The sequence below is a fragment of the Capra hircus genome, chromosome 6 (assembly GCF_001704415.2).
Source record: "Capra hircus breed San Clemente chromosome 6, ASM170441v1, whole genome shotgun sequence".
Taxonomy (NCBI): Eukaryota; Metazoa; Chordata; class Mammalia; order Artiodactyla; family Bovidae; genus Capra; species Capra hircus.
The window spans coordinates 102,476,889-102,502,669 of NC_030813.1; the positions used below are offsets into that span (position 1 = coordinate 102,476,889).

A 25,781-nucleotide genomic window follows, 5' to 3' on the forward strand; every position below is an offset into this window, starting at 1 on the left:
CTAGGTCCTTCAAGATCTGTTTATTCCCCCAGTCTTTCATCACTAGCAACTGATTTGTTTTTCTTTTACTTAACCTGTACATTGAATAGTTCTTCATTTGCCTCAGCTCATTGGAAGTTTAAGGTCCATTTTGCACGTCACCTCTAGAAAAGTGTAAAGAACAGTAGCAATACCATGCGACCTAATTTTACATTTTCATAATTTTACATTCTCTAGTAGCCACGTTAAAAAATATTAAAAGAAAAAACAGTGAAAGCAATGTAAGTAGTTTAATCCAGTGTATCTAAAATATTGGCACTTCAGCATTTCATCAGTAGAAAAATGATTACATTCTCCGTGTTTGTACAAAGTCCCTGACTTCACTTGTCGCTCTGGACTTGCCTGTCTGGCTGTGGGACGGAGTGTGAGACAGTGCAGGATTGTCTCCAGGGGGACCAGCCTTGGCTCAGAGTTTCTTTCTCCACCCATATTTTCCCCTCTTCTGTGCACACACCAAGAGATGAAAACCAAATATCCTTATAAGCCACCTTATCTTTTGAAACAAGAGATAAATGTTTTCGGCAGAGTTTGCGAAGGGCTGGATTGAGACGCACTCCCGAGCACCTGTGTTTGGGGAATGCAGGGGTCGGAGGGGGTAGGGTAGGGTATGTCTCTGTCTTTTCCCTACTTTTGAGCAAGGCCAGGCTGCTTATTAGCAGAACTTGAGCCCACACATCTTAATTTATTCATTTTTCTTGGAGACATTCAGAGAACAAGGGAGAGACTGTGGTGAAAACCAGGGCCTCCCACAATCGGATCACGTGAAAAATGTTTTTCCCTTTAAGGCTCTAAGAGAGGATTTCAGTTTTTTAGGGACTGGCCTAGATTGGCTGATGGTGTCCCAGATTTCTTTCCTGGTGAGCTGTCGGAGGAGTTTAGTTCTGATGGCACCTGAGCTGATTGAAGGACTCCCACTGATCACTTCCTTGTCCTTGTTAGAAGCTAGTGACTCTTCCCCACAGGCCGCCATGTGAGCTTAGGCCTGTGGGAAGGACCCTCTATAAATTGGATGTACATGTTGTCATGGAATAATAAAACTGTTTTGCTTCCTGGGAAGAGAAAAACCTGGTTCTTTCCTTTTTGGATATCCTTCTTTTCCTGGGTTTGAGGAATAGTCCTTCCTGCTGCACAAATCTGTCTCAGGATAAATCACATCAAATCTATATGGCCTGCCGCCCACCCTCTCCCCGAACACAGTGTCGATACTTAAAGGTTGCCATGTGCGTGTAGATGTTCCCGCAAGTCTCATTGTTCTCATTGCCTTTGCTGTGTATTTTTTCCCTCTATTTTGTCTGTACAGTTGTGTTCGTAACAGTTTAATGTTATACAATAATAGGGTGAAGCAGAAAAAGACCACGATAGCAAGAAAGTCAGGCTGGAGAAGGAAGTCAAGTCACAGTCGTCGTCTTCCTCTTCCCACAAGGAATCTTCCAAATCAAAGTGAGTATAGAGGCCGGGAACAGTCTGCAAAGGCGATCACAGCTTCCTGGATCACGTGCCCTGACAAACATTTTCCTTCTGCAGTAGAATGAGAGAATAGTCAACTCTTTGGGGTTCATTTTGACAATACGCTAAATTTGTTTTGTTTTCCTCCACGAGGACCTTAGAGGAGGGAACAGTTGGTTTGGCAGCAAACTTAGATTTATCAAAAGCATGAAAAGCCTTGGCAAGAGTGAGTGAGTCATGTCACCATGTAAACCAACAGAGATTTGAGAGAGGAAGGGGAGGGGGTCCGATGTGAAGGGGTACCGGTTGTGCGGAGCTGCTGCCGACAGAGTTGTTAGGGTAAAAGGTTAAGACCACTGGCGGACTCTGCAAGCTTCGTGACAAGTTACGCAACCACATTTATCAACCTCATTTACTACTCATAGGTAGGACTCAATTTTTCAAAGGTTTAAGAAAACAAAAAAAGGCTCTGAAATTTGGCCTTTCCACAAAAATGGATTTCATGCTCTGTGATATCCTAATCTTTCATGTCAACAGCTACTTTGTCCTTGTAAGCCAAACAACGAAGCTGTGTGGTTCGTGTTCTGCCTTGACTTAGTTTTGCCTTGTGTTTCATTCCAGAATGTCCAGGCCCTCCTCTGAGCCCTCAAAGAAGGAAATGCTTCCCCCTTCACTCGTGTCGTCCTCGTCCTCCCAGAAGCCAGCCAAACCTGCACAGAAAAGGCCACGGCAGGAAGACCCCGGTGGCCAGGACCCCCCCAAAAGTGCCAGTAGTACCAAGGGCAGCCACAGAGACCCTTCCACCTCCAAACACAGAAAAGCAGAGGGGAAGGTCTTTGGAAGCTCCACAGAGCACAAAGTAAGGAGGGACACAGTTGTGTCTTTAAATGTATCTTTAAATGCTCAAATAGGTCTTAACTGATGGTAGTTCAGAGCTATTTCATCACTTTTAAAAGCCAGAATGAATAATTTGTGCTTAAATCTCCACTTTCCAGAGGGAGAGTAAGAAACAGTTCCTGTTACATGAAAATTTAGTTGGCAGTTTATTCTTAAAATGGTTCAGATGTGAAAATACAGAATAGATGCTTGGGTTAATTTTCTATCCAATGTTTTGCAGTAAAATACTTCCATTATTAGTGATAATGGGAAAAATTTACTTTCTCAAATACAAACTCCTTTCTTCCTGTTAACCTGGAATGGGTGAGAGAGAGAGAGAGAGAGAGTGTGTGTGTTGCCTAAGAGTTAAGTGTTAAATTCTGTTTGTTGATAATCTGTTCCCTTGAACATTCTTGTCTTGTGGCTTTTCTGTGTCCCCGATACAATCAAAATCTACAGTTTCAGTTGAATCTAGCTGAGAAAATGCTTGACTAAGCCAGAGTGTGCAGTGTTTGAGTTCTTCTCTTTTGAGCTCCTTTTGGGCTAATTTAGAGAAATAGTATTAGGTTGGTGCAAAAGTAATTGTGGTTTTGTGTTGTTGAAATTTGCCATTTGGTATTGAAATATATTCTTAAATGTGATCACGTTATACATTATTTTAATGCATATTTCTCACTTTATGTTTTTTGCCAATGGCTTATTACTTGCTGTTTATATTTGTTTTAGACTATGGAAATGATGTTAGACAAAAAGCAAATCCGAGCGATTTTCTTATTTGAGTTGAAAATGAGTGGTAAAGTAGTGGAGACAACTTGTAACATCAACAACTCATTTGACCCAAGAACTGCTAATGAAGGTACAATGCAGTGGTGGTTCCAAAAGTTTTGCAAAGGAGACAAGAACCTTGAAGATAAGGAGCACAATGGCCGGCCATCAGAAGTTGACAACAACCAATTGAGAGCAGTCATTGAAGCTGGTCCGCTTACAGCTATACGAGAAGCTGCTGAAGAACTCAGCATCGACTATTCTACGGTCATTTGGCATTTGAAGCAAACTGGAAAGGTGAAAAAGCTTGGTAAGCGGGTGCCTCATGAGTTGATCAGAAATCAAAAAAATCATTGTTTTGAAGTGTCATCCTGTAAAACAAAAGTGAACCATTTCTTGATAAGATTGTGATGTATGACAAAAAGTGGATTGTATGTGACAACTGGCGATGTCAGTGGTTGGACCAAGAAGAAGCTCTAATGCACTTCCCAAAGCCAAACTTGCACCAGGAAGAAGTCACAGTCACTTTGGTGGTCTCCTGCCCTTCTGGTCCACTACAGCTTTCTGAATCCCAGTGAAACCGTTACATCTGAGAAGTGTGCTTAGCGAATTGATGAGATGCACCAAAAACTGCAACGCCTGCAGCCGGCATTGGTCAACAGAAAGGGCCCAGTTCTCCACACCAACACCCAACTGTACGTCAACACAACCAACACTTCGAAAGTTGAACGAATTGAGCTACGAAGTTTTGCCACGTTCACCTGACCTTTTTGCCAGTCGACTACCATTTCTTCAAGCACGTCAACAACTTTTTGCACGGAAAATGCTTCCACAACCAGCAGGAGTCGGAAAATGCTTTCCAAGAGTTTGTTGAATCCCACAGCACGGACTTTTACACTATGTGAATAAATAAACTTATTTCTCAGGGGCAAAAATGTGTTGATTGTAGTAGTTCCCATTTTGATTAATAAAGACGTGTTTGAGCCTAGTTATAATGATTTAAAATTCACGGTCCAAAGCCACAGTTAAGTTTGCACCAACCGAATAGGTTTATGTCAGTGATCTTAAATGTGAGAGGGTGATCAATGTGATGATTTTTTTCAAGGGATCTTCTGGAGATACTGCAAACCGTTTTCCAGTGCCTTCTTTGCCAAATGGTAACTCCAAACCAGGGAAGCCTCACGTGAAGTTTGACAAGTAAGACCTTGGGTGCTGCTCCCTGCATCTTCACCCACCTCCTGCCCTCCTGCCCTCCTGCCTCCCCTTCACACCGCCCGGCCCCCCGTCCTTTCTAGTCCTTTCACTCCAGTCCAGTGCCTGTAGCTTCCTGTGACCCACTCCTGGTCTTTTTCTCTCTTTCAGACAACAAGCCGATTTTCACCTGAAGGAAGCCAAAAGGTTGAAGGACAAAGCAGAATTAGTGGTCCGTCTTGGCTCTTTCTCCCTTGGGTGGAATGTTTTCTGATAAACTACTTGCCATCTCATTCTGCCGTATTGCACCTCGCTAACCGGGGAGGGGGCTGGAGGGGGAAGGCAGGGCAGCGTGGGGCGTAAGAGCGTCAGCAGGGTCAGAATCAGTGAAGGCTGAGGGGTCCTAGTGGAGTAACACGACTGTGGCTTCATTGATTCGGTGTGATCGTGGGCAGATAGAGTACCAGTGTGTGTTTTATGTCTGCATGAGTGAAAGTTGATCTACCTGAAAGTGTTTCATGTAATACACACAAGTGCTTCCTTTTGTCCCACTGAATCCATTCTTTGGATGTGAAAAACAACTCTTGCTTTTTGAAAGCTGGTCAGTTTTTGTTCACCCCAAAACATTTCAAAAAGTAAGATAGCCTGTTTGCACTCCAAAATTATTTTAAAACCCCAGAGAGACTAACAGTGAACAGTGGACCAATGCCATCAGAGGAAATTTTACAGTGAGGCTGACGATGGTTCTGTTGGTAAACAAGCAAGGAACTCTTTCCCTGGTGGCTCTTGGACCTTCTGGAAGGTGGCAGTTTTTGTTAGTTACATACATAATTAAATATGCTTTAATTCTCCACTGCAGTATAGTCAGATAAGGCTTGCCCTTTGTCATAGTTAAACATCTAAGACTATGGGGTTTTATTTACTTGGTGTATTCCCCACACCCAAACCCCTGCAGAGAGCATATGTTGAACTTTGTACCACAACAGCGTCAGTTGCTTTGATTCTGCCATGTGCAGACATAACCACAAACTCCGGTGGTCCACGGGGATTGAATGGGATCCATCCGTGGTGGCCGTAGAATCCACACCCACCCCGCTTGCTCGGTGTTCTGCATCCCCCGTCTGTGGACTGGCACCTGTTCTCAGGCTTGGGAGGGCTGGGCCAAGTCCCTTTTATCAGGTCCCTGTTCATCAGGGTAGGCTCCTTCCCACATTGGCTGCTGTGAGAGGGTCACAGGCAAAGTTAGGCACTATCTGCAAAGTGACTCTGTACCGGGATGGCCTGAGTCAGACTGAGATGCCTCAAGCTGCACCAGACAACACCGTGTCCTCAGCCTCTTCCTTTTACTTCTCCGAGGCTGTTGTGAGAACTGTACGAATCTTTGGGTTTTCGAAATAGAATAAATATTAGGTACCCTGTCTGCCACTCATCGACAGCTTATCTTGACATTGGGCACTTTCAGCACTGAGTCCCTCATTATTCAAACAAGATTCCTACTCCAGCGAACTTTTGTGTGTGTCGTGTTTCATCTGTACATATGCACATCTTCTTTCTCTTTTCCTATGGCTATTGCATCCATTTTAATAAACAATATTAACTCATTCTACTCACAAAATAATGCTGGTTTGGATGGAAACCTGAGTGACCGGCCTCTCTGTTATGTTTTCCTTTAATCACACGATGTCTTAAACATGTCAGTCTTTCACAGCAAATAGTTAAGTGCATAACGTGAAAGTGAAGTCACTCAGTCATGTCCGACTCTTAGCGACCCCATGGACTGCAGCCTGCCAGGGTCCTCTGTCCATGGGATTTTTCAGGCAAAAGTACTGGAGTGGGGTGCCATTGCCTTCTCTGATAACTGAGTATAGAGGAGTGTATTTCATCTCTATTCTTCTTTTACTTATTGTTGGCTAAGGAAATTAGAACTTGGCAACCCACTCCAGTATTCTTGCCTGGAAAATCCCAGGGACGGAAGAGCCTGGCAGGCTACAGTCCGTGGGGTTGTAAAGAGTCTGACACGACTAAGCACATGAGCGCAGCATGTATCACCTTTAACACTGTCCCAGGAGGCCCATAGGGTTATCACAGGAATATTCTCACTAGTAACCTTACAGAATTCTCAAAGAAGTGGGGATTGGCAAATTGCCTTAGTATGGTTATTTTTGTTTCTACCCTGAGGCCAATATAAATTTTGAAAATTCCATGAAAGAGATGGTATTGGATAAGTAAATTGGAAGAGTTAAATTCCCACCAGTGAAGCAAACCAATAAGGCCCTTTACTATTGATTATTTGGGGCATGCTGATTGGATTTTTATTCTTTCTGTCACTGATTTTCTGAGCCTGGGTTCTCTAGAAGAAATGTCTTAAAATGAAGTTATTTTTTAAAATGAAAGGTAGCAGCTATCTTTCTTTGCCAGACCATGTTTCTTTGCCGGTTCGTCACCATCTCCTTACGCTCCACGTGCGTCTTTATGGTTTTCAGTCTTTCTCTTTGAACATACCGCGTTAGAGGCGTTAGCAGACGCTACAGCCTTGCCCATGTCGTGGTGACCAGTTGCTCTTACCTCGTGTGCCGCTTATGCGTGTGGAGAGGAAAGTGGAGGCTCTCGCCCCAGTCTCTGTCGAGTTGGCTGAGTTCCACCAAGTGAGAAGAGTGTTAAGTGACAAAATGTGTATTCAGGCTTAAGTGACCGCCAGTATCTGGTTGCATCCATACATCTGCATTCCCGTTGAGGGACTCTGAAACGTTATCCTTGTTGACCCAGAGGACTGCCTTGTGCCCTTAACCCAGGCTTCCAAAGAGGGGATCTGTTGGGCTGTAAAATACATCAAAAGATTATTGTTTGACATGATACCTGAGATGCTTGTAAACCATAACATTTTTTTACTTGTTGCGAGATAAAGTTCCGCACATACAAAGAAACCATGAAGGCATCATTCTAGATGTATAGAATAACCCTCATATAATGGGTAACTGCACGCTAGTAACGAGGGGACCATGTACTTGGTGCCGTAGCTTGAGTGTGTACTTGGGTAGATTTTGAGAAGTGAATCTTATTACGATTGTCTTCTCTTCCCTACTGAATTTTTGCTGGAAGAAAGTTCTCAGTAAGTCAGAGCAGACGGGCTTTGGTTATCATGGTTGAGTTAGTCTGTCCCTGACTTCTCTCCAGCCGTAGTTCAGCTCAGACGGTAGGGGCTGGTTTCTGTAAAGAATATGTGTGAGAAGCTGAGCAAAGTCCATATTAGGCTTGACAAGGACTGTGTTCTTCGCCCACAGACGGACAAGGTAGGGAAGGCCTTTAAATACCTGGAGGCTGCCTTGTCCTTTATCGAGTGCGGCGTCGCCCTGGAGTCGGAGAGCCCCGCATCCAAGTCGGCGTACTCCATCTACTCGGAGACCGTGGACCTCATTAAGTGAGTGCCTGCCCGTGTTGTCTTCCTCTTAGCACTTCCTGTCCTCACCTTTACGGCTTTAATCCATGTGAACTTTGGTGTGAGGACAACTTAACAAAGGGGAGCCTCTAAGAAGTCACTGATCCAGGAAGTTGGTTGCTTTTCTGTTTTTGTTTTTTTTTGGTCATAAACTGAAATTGTGTCCCAGATGAAGTGCTAAACCAGAATAACTCGGTCTGGCCAAGTGAACGGTGAAATGCCAGTCCCTCTAGGGAAGGGGTTGGTTTTTTCCAGCTTGACTTTCTTATCAGATGCCCTCTCATTTCCGCTGCGGCTCTCTCATCTTTATCACCTGCGTTTTAGCAGGGGACTCAGTAAGAACACAGGTCTGCTTGGTTTCAAGCAGGTGGGTAGGTGAGAGAGCAGGCGTGTTCTCGCCTCGTCTGCTGGATGGCTTGAATTGTCGCACTAAAGCCTTGTTTGTCTTCTCTGCTGCTGTCTTGTGGTCACATCTTTAGGAAAAATTAATATGAAGCCAAGACAAACATAATAAGGTATCTTTGTGCCTGGAGTTTTCTGACTGCCTGTTTTGACTTGATGTACATGTATATTTTCCTATAGGTTCATATTGTCATTAAAATCCTTCTCGGATGCCACAACGCCAACACAGGAGAAGATATTTGCTGTTTTATGGTGTGTATTTTTCCCTTTGTCTAGAAAGTATTACATTTGCTTTTTCATCTCTTGGTGTTACCAAGAGAGTTTGATAGCTTGTTTTCTTAAAATGAAAATAATGATGAAAGGTGAATCAGTACCAGAAAGTGGGAGTTTGTGTGTCAAGGGGTTAATCTCACTGGTGATTAATTATTATGAGATGTCATCTACTGCCACTTTACTGACGACTCAGATTCTTTGGTCTTGTGACTTAAATTATATCCTTGTGTATCTGTGTTTGACCATTAGAATGCAGGCAGATTCTTTACCATCTGAGCTCTGAAGGAAGCCCATTCATTGGAAAAGAACCAACTCATTGGAAAAGACTGACGCTGGGAAAGATTGAGGGCAGGAGGAGAAGGGGGCAACAGAGGATGAGATGGTTGGATGGCATCACCGACTCAGTGGACATGAGTTTGAGCAAACTCTGGGAGATAGTGAAGGACAGGGAAGCCTGGTGGGCTGCAGTCTGGGGGGTTGCAAAGAGATGGACACACAGCTTAGTGACTGAAGCACAACAGATATATTGGTGCTGTTTCACCTGTGTTTACTTCTGACGCTAGTACAGGGAGGTTCTTGATGTTCTTCCTCTTGTTAATTGAGGAAAATCCAGTGGTGGAAAAGGTTTGGTGGCTCGCTCTCATGGTGGTGATACTCGTGTCTCCAAGGCAGTGCTTCATTTCCACTTACCTTTTTGTTCACAGCATGCGTTGCCAGTCCATTTTGAACATGGCGATGTTTCGTTGTAAAAAAGATATGGCAATAAAGTATTCCCGCACGCTTAACGAACACTTCTTCAAGACTTCTTCCAAGGTTGCTCAGGCACCTTCTCCATGCATCGCAAGGTAATGACCAGCCTAACTGAAATAACTCCCAGCGTTAAATGCTCTCTTTATGTGCCTTTTGTGTGCCTTCAGCATGTCAAAATACTTCCATGTGCAGTTTTGCTCCTTCAATTGAAATCACCTGCACACCTCTACCTTTTTGAGGAGTCATTGGAAATCACGATATTTGCTGGCTGGGCAACATAAAGAGATAATTGTAAAAGAATACAAGGTCCATATCTCAGACCTTTGAGGATGTTTAGATATGCCCAACGATGCAACAGGCAAAGCCAGCGGAACCAGAGATAAAGTCCTTTATCCCTCTAGACCAGGGGTCCCCAACCTTCGGGATCTAATGCCCAATGATCTGAGGTGGAGCTGATGTAATAGTAGTAGAAATAAAATGCACAATAAACATAACATGCTTGGATCATCCTGAAACCATCCTGCCCGCACGCACCCCCCCAAAGTCCATGGAAAAATTGTCTTCCTCAAAACTGGTCCCTGGTGCTGAAAAGGCTGGGGACCACTGTTATGTACAGCATGCCATCTTGGCATTTCACTAAACAAGAAGTTTGCAGAACCAGTTGCCTGCCACCTTTTCAGGATCTGGAACAGAGACGAAGAAAGAAAACAATTCAAGCTAAATTCCTTCCCCCGCTTGGTGAACTGCTCGTCTATTCCATGAACTGTCGAAAAGCAGAGTCCTTGTGCAGGTGTTTTTGAGATGAAGATATAGAATTTCCTGCCCTTTAGTACTTGTCTAGTTTTTTTTTTTTTTTAATTTGGTCATCCTCCTTGAAAAGCTCCCAGTTCTGATGGGTTTTGCTATTTTAAGAGCAGCACCTAGAAGCCTGCCCCATTTCCAGCAGGTTCAAAAGAGGAGATTCCCACATGGCTTCTCTTAAAAAAAGACAGTCCTGATTGAGAATGAACTTCTTACCTCTGAAGATGACTCCCACCTCTGAGGTAGTCTTCTTAAATAATAGGTTGTCAGTCACTTTGTTTTTTTTTAAGGTTTTATTTTATATTGGAGTGTAGCCGATTAACAATGTTGTGGTAGTTTCAGGTGGACAGCAAAGGGACTCAGCCATACATAGACATGCGTCCATCCTCCCCCAGACTCCCCTCGCATCCAGGCTGCCGCGTCAGTGAGCGGAGTTCCCTGTGCTGCGCAGCAGGCCCTTGTTGGTCGTCCGTTTTCAGTATAGCAGTGTGTGCACATCCATCCCAGACTCCCTAACTATCCCTTCCCGCCCTCCTTCCCCCAGCCGCCATACGTTTGTTCTCTGAGTCTGTGAGTCTCTGTTTTGTACGTAAGTTTATTTGTATCGTTTCTTTTTAGACTCCACGTATAAGGGATATCATACGCTCTTTCTTGCTCTGTATCAGTCACATAATTTGAGATCACTCCTACACTGTGAGCATCTTCCTGTACCAGACCTTGTTGTAGGTGCAGGAAAGCCTCAGTGAACAAAGCAGACAGGAATTGCTGCCTTCGGGGGGCTCCTACTCTAGTCCTTCCAAGTGTGCATTCTGCCGGGGACACTTAGGATCCCTGAGGACCCACAGAGCCCGAGGGCGGATGTCACCACGTCACCAGGTCACGGCCGCTGGCCGTCTCTCCGTTCATATGCCTCAGTCCTTAGGTCTGAGTGACTGCACCTGCTTTCTCATTTGATCCGTGTCAAGGTGCAATTGCAGGTATGGGTGGATGGTCCCTAGGAGAGCAAAGGGCGTGCTGTGAGTCTCTGGGGCCCAGTCTCCTCGGGGACTGTGCCCTGGTCAGCCAGTCACACGTTCAGCAGGTGTTTACCCAGAGCCCCCGCTGTGCTAAGTGCTAGACACGCAGAGACGAGTCAGACACGGTCCCTGTCTTCACAGTGCCTGTGAGGCAGGGGAAGGAATAAAAGAATAGGAGGAGACGTGATAAATGTGAGAGGCAAGGTCAGGCGACCGGAAGGAAGCTGTGATGTGCCCCAGGGTCTGGGAGAGCGCCAGGTGCAGAGTAGGAGCTCAGGGATGTTTCTTGAGTGGACGAAAGAAGGAATATATCAGAGATGAGACCCATCTTCTCAGGGAAAGTGTTGTCTTGCCAGGAGAAGCTGGAGTAGAGGGTGGGGAGAGAAGAGATTCCAGGCCATGGGTGTAGCAGATGCAGAGGGCCCAGGCATGCACCGGGAATACGGATCGGGCCACCCAGTTCTGTGTCCAGGGAAGGCCACCTTCCCCAGTCCTTTTTCCATTTGGAGGGTCCTATGCCACTGTGTTTTAGGAAATAAATTTCCAGCACCCTGAAGGGGAAGGGCCCCTCTTTGACTTCATAGAAGTGACTGGCATCTTGGCAGATACACAGAGACCGGGTGACTGGGATTGCAGTTCCAGAAGCAGGAGTTCAGGTGATTAACCAGTCCTCTTTTCTCCCGCTTCCCAGAAGCACAGGCACACCGTCCCCCCTCTCTCCGATCCCTTCTCCGGCCAGCTCCATAGGGTCCCAGTCAAGCGCTGGCAGCGTGGGGAGCGGGGCGCTGCCCGCCACCATCAGCACCCCCGTCACCATCCAGAACATGACATCCTCCTACGTCAGCATTACTTCCCACGTCCTTACCGCCTTTGACCTGTGGGAACAGGCTGAGGTCCTCACCAGGAAGAACAAAGGTAAATGGTTCTGTGGTGGTGGTTACCGGGCCATGGGGATTGGGCAGGGAATAACATTGCGTGTTCCCTTCAGTGTTTTGGCCTTTTTGTTGTTTTAAATTATAGGTGATTTACAATGCTGCATTAATTTCTACTGTAGAGCAAAGTGATCCAATTACCCATATATATATTCTTTATTTTATTCTTTCCCATTATGGCTTGTCACAGGTTGTTGAATATAGTTACCTGTGCTATAGAGTAGGACCTGGTTGTTTATCCATTCTGTGCTATGTGTCTGCTGCTGCTGCTGCTGCTGCTAAGTCGCTTCAGTCGTGTCTGACTCTGTGCGACCCCACAGACGGCAGCCCACCAGGCTCCCCCGTCCCTGGGATTCTCCAGGCAAGAACACTGGGGTGGGCTGCCGTTGCCTTCTCCAGTGCATGAAAGTGAAGTCACTCAGTCGTGTCCGACTCTGTGCGACCCCACGGACGGCAGCCCGCCTGGCTCCCCCGTCCCTGGGATTCTCCAGGCAAGGACACTGGGGTGGGCTGCCGTTGCCTTCTCCATGCCTGCGCGCGTGGTTTGCGTCTGCTAACTGCAAACTCCTACTCCACCCTCCCTCCCCTCGCCTCCCCCTTGGCAACCGTAAGCCTGCTCTCTATGTCTGAGTCTGTTTCTGTCTCATGGGTAGGTTCATCTGGCAGAGTTTAGATTCCGTGTGCGAGTTATAGCAGATGCTGTTTGTCTTTCTCGGGCTGACTTAGTTCACTTGGTATGATAATCCCCCGTGTTGCTGCAGATGGCATTATTTCCTTCTTTTTTATGGCTGCATAGTAGTCTGTTGTAAATATATACCACATCTTTATCCACTCGTCTGTGGGAGGACATTTAGTTTCTTTCCATATTTTGGCTTTTGTGAATAGTGCAGCTGTGAATGTCTAGGTGCATATATCTTTTTTTTTTTTTACGAAAAATATTTATTTTTAATTGATTGATGATTGCTTTACAATATTGGTTTGATTTCTGTCATGCATCATCATGAACTGACCATCTGGGTGCATATATCTTTTTGAGTTAGAGTTTTGTCCGGATATATGCTCAAGGGTGTGGAGTTGCTAGATCATATGGCAATTCTGTTTTTAGCTTTTTGAGGAACCTCCATACTGTTTGCCACAGTGACTGCCCCAACACAGTCCCACCATCTGTCACTGTTTTCAAGAAGAGGAAGTTGTAGCTATTTACTCTTCTCACATTTTCTCCATTCTGTGACAGTTCTTCCTTGAGATGGATTTCTGTGACTTGATCTTAGCAAAATTAAATTAGAAGTGGCTTCTGCACCGTGCCTCTTTGGGAGTTTTGGTATCACTGGTGGTGGTTTAGTAGCTAAATTATGTCCGACTCTTGCAACCCCATGGACTAGGGTCTCTGCCTGGCTGTTCTGTCCATGGGGTTTTCCAGGCAAGAATACTGGAGTGGGTTGCCCTTTTGTTCTCCAGGGGATCTTCCCGACCTGGGAATCGAACCCAGGGGCTCCTGTACTATAGGCAGATTCTTTACCGACTGAGCTACGAGGGAAGCATTTGTTATCATTATTTCCCCCTGAACTGAAGTGCTAGCAAAAGGGCAAAGCAAATGCAGAAGGAAAGGCATCAGCTCTCGCCAGGAACAACGCATTTGACATGGGAAGTGGCATTGCCTGAAATACTGAGCTTATTGTTTGTTTTCACTGTATGTTAAGAAAGATGGTTAGCAACAGTATAGGAAAATACGGCTTAGTGAACAGTCTTGAGTCTTGTTTGAGAAGAAGGCCCTTGGAGAAATCCAAGGTTCAGGAGATGATTGATCATCCTATCAGAGGAACTGTTTGGCTGTGACCATTAAGTAAAAGCATATATGTAAATACCAGATGAAAGCCTGGACATATTCTTGCCTGGCTATACAGAAACAGTAAGCCAACTGGCTGTGGCCATTTAATTTCCTCACAGCCTCTTGAAACTTCATTCTCTTTCTTAGCAAACTAATGATGCTTTTTTTTTTTTTTTTTAACATATTGGGTACTTTTGTTAGTTTTCCTTCATGCATCCACCACTGATCCCAAAAGTATGATGTCAGCCACTGTGCCAGGCATTATAGAGTCAATGCTGAAACAAACGTAGTTCCTCCTCTTTTAGAACTACTGGAGAGATGTGGAAAATTAGCAAACCATTACAGTAGATTGTAATTTAAAAATTTTTTTCGCTGTGCTAGAGAAGTACAGAGTATTGTGGGGATCAAGTTTCTGGAACCTTGACTTCTTTGACTTTTTATGTTTTTATTTTTGCCTGTGCGAGTGTGTTTACGTGGTTTTGGGTTTGCTTTGTTCGCAGAATTCTTTGCTCAGCTCAGCACAAGTGTGTGCGCGCTGGCCCTCAACAGCAGTTTGATGGATCTGGTGCACTATACAAGACAGGGTTTCCAGCGGCTAAAACAAGTAACCAAAACACCTTAACGGAGGCCCAGGTGGATTCGATGCCTTGGGAACTATTTTGCACATTGGAAGCCTCAAAACAGTCCAGACATTTGTCTCTTTAGAATACCAAACTCAAGAAGAGAAGCACCATGAGATGGCCAGGACCTTTGTTCACTGAAACTCGAGAACTATGGAATCGTTGGTTGGACAGGATGGTTTTGCAGAAGCAGAGAGGAAGGAGGCTGGCCTGAGAGATGATCTTGCCTTTCCTAACTAAAGGATGGAAGTGCAATGTAGCCTGAGTGGGCGTATTCTTGGTCTAGTAACATTTCCATTTTTTTTTTAACCAGCAGGATGCGAATGAAATGAGAAGCAATTTCAACTCTGAAATCAAATTCACATCATCTCAGTAGCCACATTAGTTCATTCCCAGAAGGAAATTTTTTTTTAAACCAGTGAGTTGTGGTGTAGGGCTTTGTGGGTAATTTGCCTTTTTTAAGTTGTGGGGGGAGTATTTGTTTAGTAAACTCTAATGGTCATCTATAAAACATGAGTTGTGGAGGACTCCGCTATACCCCCCTTTCTGCCAGTGAACAGTGGCTCTGATAATACCAGGTATTGTCCTAATATACGAGTTGCCTGGACACTGCCCGTGCGGCCCGGCTCCGAGTTCTCCGCTCCTGCGCTGGAAGGCGGCCCTGAGGGAGCTACAGCGTCTGCATCTCCGCCCGCATCTCCGCCCGCATCTCCACCCCCATCACCACCCGCATCTCCGTGTGCGCGGAGGGCCTGGTGCCCCCGTTCCTGTCCCCTGCTCCAGCGAAAGGCAGTCACATTGACTGTATTCTGCATTTTCTACTTTGGGGAAGAAGGGAACCAGCGCTTACCCATGGCTAGAGGGTTGAAATGCTTCTTAATTTTTGTGAAGTAGAGCTGGATTTTGAGGTGCTGCTCTGTGGCCTAGTTACGTGGAAACTTACGTTGTCTAACCGACTCAGAGTTTTGTCAGCGAACGAAGAAAAAGGAAATCTACTTCTTAGAAAGGCTATATTTTTCTGCTACAAATTACTTTATATTTATAGCAAAACTAGACTTTGAGAGCCCTTGATTGTCTTTGTCTAGGGGAAATTAACTCCCTGAGAGGCTGTGGAGATTTGGGGTAGTTAATTAGACTTAAAAAAAAATAATAATAAAGTCACCGCATGCCTTCACTCCAGAGTGCACACTGTCAACTGGATTTGATTAGATTGAAGAGGATCTGTGGCCTTCCTATCAGTTGTTTTTGCCAGATTCTATACATTAAGCCAAGTTTATTTTGAATGACCTAAAAGTGGGGGGAAAAAAAAGAACAAAAATAAACCCCAGAATTCCCACGTATCCATAAGCACAGATTTTTTTTCATTGAAACTTTGAGGGTTATTATTGGAAGCATTATTATGAATGTAGTATTTTTAGAAGCTAATTCTTTTTATCCCTTTTAGAAGTAGAATTTGCGCATGTATTACAATTGAGGAGTGTTCCCGCTACAATTGGTTTTTTTTTCTTCCTTCATCCCATTCCACTCCCCTGTGTGTTGTTTCCTCCCAAGCGTGTTGGACATCGTCGTATTTATTTATTAGTGAAGAAAGGCGTGCCATCTTTATTTATAATGAAGAGTTCTAAAGTCCATACGATGAATGTAAGAATTTTCTTGGTCATTTGATAACTATGTAAAAGGGATGTACAGAAGATGGGAATGATGCTTATTTTTCACTATATAAATTGTTTGTGTGAAGCTGTTCCTTCCATGTCGTTTATTATCCAGCCTGTTCTTTGGTTATGGCCAGCTTAGGTTAGAGCGAGAGAATTACAGCAGCAGTAATAACTGATGCACGATCTTGATGGACCGATGTCATCTGTTGCTGCTGTGAGGCAGAGCCATGGTCCTTTTTGAGCTCGTTTAAAAAGCAGCCTGTTACATGAACAGTAAAGGCCTGGAAGGTCGTGTGCATGCGTCACTGAGTGTCCATCTCTTCTGTGTAGGAGACGAGACACCAGAATCAGGCTTCTGTGGTTACTAAACACCTTCTTTCCCCTCTTACTCCTTTGGTCATTCCCGGCCCCTTCACCCCATCACTTCCCAGGACAAGCCACCTGTCAGTATGGAAGGGTGTGTTCCTAAAGAGAGGCTCTGATCTATGCAGATAGCGCCGAGTGTGTGTGTGTGTCTCATCAGGAGCCGAGTGCCCCCAAACTGAAGACATTTCCAAGTCAATTTCCCAGCCATTTCTAGAAGAGGCGATTGCTTTTTCAGCGGCCTTATTCTGTGTGTGTCTTTTCCACCCTGACCTTTATATGAAGCTTTTATTTGTCCCTTGCAGAGATCAGTTTGTACTGTTTTGATCATGGAGTATTTCTGATTCTTAACTGCAACATGCATTGTACCCAAAAGAATTCTTAATGGCAACTTTTAAAATAGAGTATGTAAAAGGGTTGTGGCCGATGAATCCTTAATGTTCATAATGTCTTTTCACTGTTACAGTTGTATATAGAAACCTAAAGGATTTTTAAGTCATATGCACTTTTTCACTGCATGCTTAATTTCCCAAAGGCAAAATTTGTACTGCAGTAGATAATTGAAGATTATAAAATTAAGCCTTTGAATATATGAAGTTCTCATAACAACCATAATAGTACACACTTCACAGTGAGGCAAATGCAGAACATCTTGCGTGAAAATAGAGTGTAAAAATTTTGCCTTTGGCACTACAGTTTCGTGTTTGTATGTGTGTGTATGTATGTGTGTCTGTCAATCTTTACTAGGAAATGGAAGAACACTGTTTTACTTATAAAATGTTCAATGTTTCTGTCCTTCCTGGAGATAATTAAAATGTGAATCACTGAATTTAAGGTTTTAGCCAGACTGAGGGCCCTGATAAACAATGAAAGACATTTCCCTGAAATTTACCAAATAACACTGGGTTAAGAATGTGAAAACGTTGGCCGTGTGCCATCTATGGTAGAAGACGGGAGGGTCCACCTGGCATATTACCAGGAGTAGAGCTGCAGCAGAAGGATGGCTCATCTGATGCTACGATTTAACCTCAACACTGAATGGAAAAAGCATCTTTAAAAAAAAAAAAAAAAAAAGGACCTTTATTTTACAATCTGTTTTGACCAAAATGTTTAACTATTTCCCCAAGACAAATTGGACCACATTTATCTTCCTCATTCTGTGTCCTTTAATTCCCAATCTTGGGATGTTTAGAAGCTAACAAACTACCCCTTTCTGGCTAAAAACTTGCCTTAATTGGTACCTCAAATATTAATGTCAGTAGGATCAAGAACTTACTATTTTGTGATCCCTGTTCAATAATTTTTAGAAGCAAAAAAAAAACCAACCCAAACCATTGTGCCCTCCAAAATGAACAGAACTCTATCTCTAATATACAAAAGGAAATGTGTGTGTGGACATGCATACAGAGAATAAGAGGCTGGCTGAATTGGATATATTTATTGTGCCTTTGTTGACCGAACCAAATTTTGGAGTAATGCTGTATTCATTTTGCCAAGGCTTTAAGAGACATCAGGTGGGACTTGCACCTTTTTCTCTTCTGTTCTCATAAAGTTGGAGGTGTATTTGTGCATCTTTTACATAAATGAATCAAATCAGGCTCTGATTCCTTACCTCCCACCAGAGTCTACTTTTTGCTCAAGGATTTATTTTCCCAGACACTACACAAAATCTGTGAAAAACATTGTCACTCCATCTATTACACTCTTTACTGCCGATCAGCAGTATTTAAATGTTGCTGGACTATTTGGCTGCCTTTTAGAAACACAAGCATAGAGATACTTCATTGTGGGGAGGGCGGGGAGGGCGTCAGGGCGAGAGCGGTACTTGGTCCCTTTTTCCCTTTCTGTAGTGAGTTGCCTCTTTTGTTTTTGGTTCTACTTAGAATTTGTGGATTTTTTTTTCCCCCTATAGTTTTGTCATTTTGTTGGTGGGAGGAGGTGGAGTGGCAGAGTGGTGTAGGGGATTTTCCAACAAACGTGACAAGTGGTATTTCTACCATATAATCTTCAACTATTCAATCCCCTGTGTCAGTCACTGAAAATCTGGGAATGAATTGTGACCACTGGCCATGTTCATTAGTTCTTATTTATGAGGAGTTGACAAGCACCGTCTACCATGTCTCTTAAGGTGGCTGTAAATTTCCCACTGTCCCAGGGAAAGACATTATATTCTGTTCCTTGGTGTGCTGGGTAGCAACGGGTACTGTGATGGATTGAGAAGTTTCCTGTATTTCTCTGCCCAAGAGGACAGGCAGGAAACTTAGAGCCCCCTGGGAGCCAAGATATTATTACTCTGTCGGCCTGAAAGGACAAGGGAGTAAGACCACTGAGGCTGGCCATGCCGCGCTGGTCAGACCAGGCAGTGGCTGACCTAAGCAAGATAACTTGCTTTGCTCAAAAGTAGATGTTGAAGCGATGCTTAATACAGGCAGTATTACCTTTTGTTAATTAACTTTTGTTTAATGACAGAAGGCAGGATCCGCCTTTTGTTCAGGCCATCGACATGTATTGTTAAGACGGCACACCCCCTCCTCAGATATCAAGTGTACACTGTTAATGTTGGTGTGTGTGTGTGTACACGTGTGTCCCAAATCGTGTGTGTGTGTTTTTCTTCTGAATGTGATCATGTTTTGGATGATACCTGAGCAGGGTTGCCTTTTTTTTTTTAATTTATTACCATTATATATTATATTATATATTTTTTGCTTTCTTGTAACATTAGAGGAAAGTCAAATCTTGGTATTGTTAAAATTGTTTAAAAAAGAATAAATCGTCCAGTCGATCAATGAAGATCACTGGTCTATCTCTAAAATAATATGAACTTTTCTTTAATTATTGTGTAATAAGGTGCCAGCTATCTAGTCCACACAGTGATTTTGTACGTAGGATAGGGAAGCAGTGATGTGCCCAATGGGAAGTTGTGCAACACAGAGAAAAGGAGGACTCTATGTGTTTTATCTACTTCAGCAATGGAACTGCGACATGGGGATTTTGTGAATAAAATTTAGCTGCCTTGTATAGTCCTTTGAAAGAGACATAAGTGATCTGTGAGAATTATAGTTTTTTTTTTTTTTTTTTTAGAAAAAAAATTTGCAAAAGATCTTTCCAAAGATAATGTGCCACAGATCTTTTGTTTATTGTTCTCTGTAATGAGGATTCATTATTGTTTAAAAAAAAAAACATGTAATTGACTTGTTCGTCTTCAGATTCTTTACTTTTCATTAGATGATCGAGCTGTAAAAAAAAAAAAAATTAATAAAAATTTAGAGAAATCATTGGCGTGGAATGCATGCTTTCACTTTGCCTGTGATTGTAAAGGAATTCCTAAAATTGCTATAGGTAGTTACCACTCACAGCCCAGCAAAGTCTCACGTGGAATAACTTGCCCTTTTTCACAGTATGTTTTGTTGAAATGGGAAAGGGGCGGGGAGAGGGCAGCGAATCCTTCTGTTCAGTTTAGTTTCAAGATCTCATTCACAAACGAGCCTGATACCACCAGTATTAGGTCGCTTATCCTAACATCAACTGCCAGGTGCAAGTGACCAAACCGGCCTCTTTACAGTTTGCAGGCTGTGGGTGGACATGCTTGTAGAATGTTGATATTGGAAAGACTCTTAAGGCTATCTGGTTTCCCTTCCCTGTGCCACTCCAAAAGGAATACTACTCTACATGCTGAAATATGACTGCTAATTCAAATCCTGGCTCTCTGGTCTGCTTTGTGACCATGGGCAAGTTAGTTAACCTGTCTGGGCTTTTCTCATCAACGTAAACCGATTTGGTATCTACTTAGCAAGGGAGGAACACATTAGATGGTGTACAGAGAGTGCTTAGTCTAGTGCTTCTGCCTTAAACACTCAGACTCGTGGCTTTTTTAAACGTCCTCCTTCCCCTCACTGTACCACAGTATTCCCACAGGTGACTGAACACTGATAAAGACCTTGCTACCCACCTCTCCTACTTTGGTATTTTGTTCTTCCTTACGTTAGGCTGACCTCTACTTTTATCAGTCCTTGTGAAGAAACAGGGACCTACCTACCCTTGGCAAGACAGCCAGCAATGACAGTGGTAAGTGTGCAGTGGCAAGTGGGGGAAAAGGGGGGGATGTAGCCTTAAGAGAAGCTCAGGCAAGAGCTAGAACTAGGCCTTAAAAGATGGGTCTGAATTTTCACAAAACCTTGCCATGTCATAGCTTGTCGATTACGAATTTTCCATAGTTGTTCATTGTATGTTCATAACCAGTTTGTTTAATACCAACTACCCTGCTAAACACTGAGATTATCTCTAATTTGGAGTTAGTATAAAGGATGCTTCCACAGCCATCCCTGAAGCAAGCTAGTTGGGCAGACTCAACAGTATTTCCCCATATTTTATGTAAAATGGGTGCATGTACCTTATACCTAACCCCTAAAAACATCAGCGTGCATCTCCTAACACAGTGTCCTATATCTCGGATTTGTTTTCCCTACGTGTCCTCCTATTAGTGTTGCTAACTTCAAGTCTGTGGTGAGGATACAACAGCCAAAACTCATAAACATGGGCTTTTCTCTGTACCAACCAGGTTTCACTTAGAGGTTTTAGCAGGCATTGATAATCTGGTCCTTTACTAACCATGGCTATTATGTTTGGAAAACATGAAAAGGAAAAAGTGACCCAGTTTGATCGGTGGGGAACCTGCTATCTTCATTTACATTTTCATTCTTATGGTGCTGAGTATGTTTTTTGTTACAAATGAAGTTGCCATTTGTAGTGCAGAGGTTATGGGACCAATACTCTAGACCCAATTCAAAGCTGGATAGATACAGGGTAAGTTTTAAGTCATCCGGAATGAGTTCACCACTAGGAAGGGTTTCATTAATGAAGGAAGAGGATGCGGAGCAGTTTAAAAAAAAAAACAAATTATTCCTCCAGGATATTCATCTTTTTCCTTTTATTATATTCAGGATGTTAACCTCTTACTATGTTGTTAATACTTCTCTCCAAATTATCTTCTGCTTTGTAGTTTTTATTATAGCATTTTTTTTAATAGTGAACTGTTTTTTTTTTTTTTTACAATACTGTATTGGTTTTGCATACATTGACATGAATCCACCACAGGTGTACATGAGCTCCCAACCCTGAACCCCCCTCCCTTTATCGTCTCTCTGGGTCATCCCAGTGCACCAGCCCCAAGAATCCTGTATCCTGTATCGAACCTAGACTAGCGATTTGTTTCCTACATGATAGTATACATGTTTCAATGCCATTCTCCCAAATCATCCCACCCTCTCCCTCTCCCACAGAGTCCATTTTTAAACAAAGTTTGTTGAGTGTTAAGTAGGCCAGCTTCTACCGTCTTTGCAGTTTCTGCTTTTGGTACTTCAAGGTATGTAAGGACAGTTTGCCAGACACTGGAAGACAATTTTACTACTCCTGATCACCGGCAGCAACTTGAAGGTAAGATCACAAACTCCTCTGTGTGTCTTTTTGTCTTTTCATGTATTTAGGCACTTTTGGAGCCTCTTATTTAAATGAATATTTGTTCACTATTTGCCATGGTTGTTGGGAATGTGAATTGTATACAGTCCAGGCCGCTTTAAATTAGGACCCCTAAGTGGTGTTCAAAACTCTTGAATCCATTTTAAACAGCTCTGAAGGCCAGCGGGTCTTTACCCAAATATAATTGGAGGTTTATCTGCTGTTCCAGTTGTGATTAGATAACTGTACCCATCTAGCGGGTTTTGTCTTAGCCTTCTTTCAGTGTTTGTGGTTTCTGCACAGACCATGCTCAGCTGAAAGCCAAAGCTCTAGCGAGACATCTAGGCTCTGATAATAAAGACCTGTGCCCTTTGTACAGACTGGAGGGCGGGCCTTGGAATACTTTGTAAACACAGTTCTATTATAGCTTGAAAAGACCATGTGCCTGCTTCAAATAAGTGCTTTATATCACCCTTCTCTACTACAGGGGCCCAGCCCCAACATCTCTAGCAGACAGAAACAATTATGGTTTGCATCTCTCCACTGCTAAATATTCCTGTAAATTATCACCTGTGCCCCCCCACACACATACATTTCTACATATGTACACACCGCTATTGGAAAACCAATTGTACTCAGTTGCATGGGCTTTAGGAAAACGTCTTTAGTTAAACTATTCAACTCCCTGCTTTCTCATCTTTGTTCTGTAGTCTCTGAAGAGTCCTCCTCCTGCAGGTAGGACTTGGTACACAAGGTCACAACTGAGGACTTACAAGCATCTCAAGGGAATAAGGGAAGAGTGGTTTTGCAGCTCTCCGAAGCCTACGTATCTATAAGTATCATTTTGGAATTTTAAAATGTATTTTTGGCTGTGCTGGGTTTCCGTTGCCGTGTGAGGGCTTTTCTGTAGTTGCGGCGACCAGGGGCTCCTCTCTAGCTGTGTACCCAGGCTTCTCGCTGCAGTGGCTTCTCTCGTTGCAGAGCACGGGCTCTAGGCGCGAAGGCTGCCGTGGCTGTGGCTCTACAGAACAGCCTCAGTAGTTGCGGTGCACAGGCTTAAGTTCCGTCCCGCATGTGGGATCTTCCCAGACCAGGGATCGAATCTGTGTCCCCTGCATTGGCGGGCAGATTCTCTACCACTGAGCCACCAGGGAAGCCCCATTTTGTAAGTTTTTAAAAGATTGTTTTCAATCTGATTTACAAATAGTCAGATGACAAAGAAGCACATACAGCAAAAAATGTCTTAAGAGCAAGTCAACTTTATCCCTTCCTCCCCAGAGTAAACCACCATCAAGTCTGATGCATCTCCTTCCAGGACCTTTGGGCACTTAAAACATTATTTTTAAACACAAATTTAGATGAACTATATTCAGACTTTTCCCCACTTTATGTCTTCTATGTTAACCATTTTGGCTGTAAAATATTGTGCAAGTAAAGGTGAATCATTTACTTAAACATTATCCCTTTATGCATGCAAGCCACCCCGGTGTGTTTGTCATTCAGTCATGACTCTTTGTGATCCCACAGGCAGTAACCCACCAGGCTCCTCTGTCCATGGAATTCTCCAAGCAAGAATGCTGGAGTGGGTAGCCATTCCCTTCTCCAGGGGAATCTTCCCGACCCAGGGATCGAACCCAGGTCTCCCACATTGCAGGCAGATGCTTTACCATCTGAGCCACCGGGGAAGCCCTTACAAGTGTTACTGCAGGATAAATTCTGGAAGGGGTAATGTCTGGGTCAAAAGACTAATTAAAGAATTTGTTACCAGACCACTTCTCCCCAAAAGCTCTTATACCAACTGTGGATGAGCTTATGTTCTTGCCAGCTTCGATTGCAAAGTAAAAGTCTTTACTACCTCAATTTGCATTCTCTGAAATTAACCAGTTAATTAAACAAAACTTATTTGGCCACTTGGTGTTTGATTCTGTGGAGTGTGTAGGAGTGTGTAGTCCTATATTTAGTTCATTTCTGTGAGATTATCTTTTCCTTCTCATTTGTAAATTAAGAAACTTGGACTAGGTTTTTGATTACATGACTCTTCCCAAGTCTGTCCTGTTGCCTGTACCTCGGGAGACATCATGGGCCACTTACAGCATTTCCCATCATTTCTAACGCTGAAGGCCAAGGCCAATGCCTGAGTAAGGGAGACTCCATTTACATCACTGACATGGGTCCTTAGGGTTTCAAGCTCCATTCATCTTTAAAACTTACTTCTTGGTCCAAATTCATCCTGGATGGAACTGGAAGCTGTAAGATACTGGCAAAGTTTTGAAGCCCACTGGAGGTACAGGATGAATTTCACGATAGGTTTCTCTGTGGCCCACATGGACCTAGTCTAAGATTTCACTGTGATGCGTCACTCCTGTGCCTTAGTTGACTAGTCCTATTTTCTTTCCTTCCCTCACTGGGTCTTCTTTGCTGCACACGCTTTGCCTGGTTGTGGCAAGTGGGATATACTCTCTAGTTGTGTGTGGCCTTCTCACTGTGGTGGCTTCTCAAGCACTGGCTCGAGGTGAGCGGGCTTCAGAAGTTGCAGAGGTGGCCCACAGGCTTAGTTGCTCCTCAGCATGTGGGATCTTCCCAGGATGTTCCCGGACCAGGGACTGAGCCTGTCTTGTTGCAATGGAAGTGTGGCATTTTAGCCACTGGGCCACCAGGGAAGTCGCTCTTTTGATTTTAAATAAAGGTGAACGACAAGGGAAGACTGTAATCTGTCATCCCTGTGAGATTTTTCTCCTACCCATTCAGAATGCACATTGGCATAAAGTGTATGTCCTTCTGAACCGCATGTCATGTCTCTTCATGCAGATGACAGGTAACTTCAAATCAGGTATTTTTCCATTCAAACATCTAACTCCTGGTCCTCGGTGGCACTCGCTAACCTAGATGCTATTTTAAAGCCAACCACTGTGGCTACACTGATCAGATTATTTCAAGCTGGAGAGCATGGCATAAGCCAGCTTATCTGTTGGGCAGAGGACAACACTCCTCTTATGCCTGTGTATTGGTCCTGAATTCCCCACAGCAAAGCAGAGCCACCTTGCCTTTTTTCCTTTCACTCACTACATCCATGATACCTTCCCATCCCTTTTGCACAGCAGACCTGGACAGTGAAATGTGGTCAGAATGTGTTAAACCTTGTGTGCTGTGTACTTTCCACAGTCGTTTTTGTTTTTTGGCTGCGTTGGGTCTTCGTTGCTGCCCCCAGGCTTTCTCTGGTTACACAACGAGAGGGGGCTTCTCACTAGTTGCAATGAGCAGGCTTCTCATTACAGTGGCTTCTCTCATCACAGGCTCTAGGGTGTGTGGCTCAGTGGCTGTGGTGCACAGGCAGAGCTGCTCTGTGGGATATTCCAGGATCAAACCCATATCCCCTGGGTTGGGAGGTGGATTCTTTACCACTAGTCCAACAGAGAAGCCCCGTGGTGTATATTTTTAAAACCTTTCAAATTAGTCATTTCATTATCATGCTTTACAGATGATGAGATTTAGGCTTATCTGTCCATGGTCAAACAGCTAGTAATAGATGAAACTCAGGTTATGATACAGATCTTGATTGAAGTTAGAAACTTTGCTTAGAAGGAACTAAAGGAAATGACTTTTATAAGCTTTTAAAATGTCATCCACAACCAGTATCCTAACACTGTTAACATGTTAACTATTTTTGAATTTTGCTAGAGACAATCAGGAAAACTGGATTGTGAGCAGGAATTAGGTTTTATAAAGCAGGAAGTCCTGAGAATCTTGGCGTCATAGAAACTTGAGGAGCACGACTGGAGGGACCCTGTCTGATGTTGCTATTTGTGTTGTCCTGTGGATTTTCACCATTTACCAGAACTAGTCAAGACAGCAGTATATTTCCAGTGACTGTTGAGATCAACAGGTTTTCTTCTTAATAAAGAGAAATAGGGACTGGTACTCCAGTGGTTTGGAC

At 43.7% G+C, this 25,781-nt stretch overlaps 1 protein-coding gene across 7 annotated transcripts in view; it reads left to right on the forward strand.

The window, feature by feature from the left end:
* The window catches only part of AFF1 (AF4/FMR2 family member 1), a 200,044-nt gene extending 180,376 nt beyond the window's left edge, over nt 1-19,668 (forward strand). For all 7 annotated transcript variants that reach the window (XM_018049701.1, XM_018049705.1, XM_018049702.1 and 4 more), the window contains 9 exons: nt 1,376-1,479; nt 2,107-2,344; nt 4,232-4,323; nt 4,489-4,549; nt 7,599-7,735; nt 8,336-8,407; nt 9,133-9,273; nt 11,687-11,910; nt 14,256-19,668. In XM_018049701.1, the coding sequence (XP_017905190.1) occupies nt 1,376-1,479; nt 2,107-2,344; nt 4,232-4,323; nt 4,489-4,549; nt 7,599-7,735; nt 8,336-8,407; nt 9,133-9,273; nt 11,687-11,910; nt 14,256-14,377 (1,191 nt within the window). In that variant the 3' untranslated portion in view covers nt 14,378-19,668. The remainder of the gene's footprint in view (nt 1-1,375; nt 1,480-2,106; nt 2,345-4,231; nt 4,324-4,488; nt 4,550-7,598; nt 7,736-8,335; nt 8,408-9,132; nt 9,274-11,686; nt 11,911-14,255) is intronic.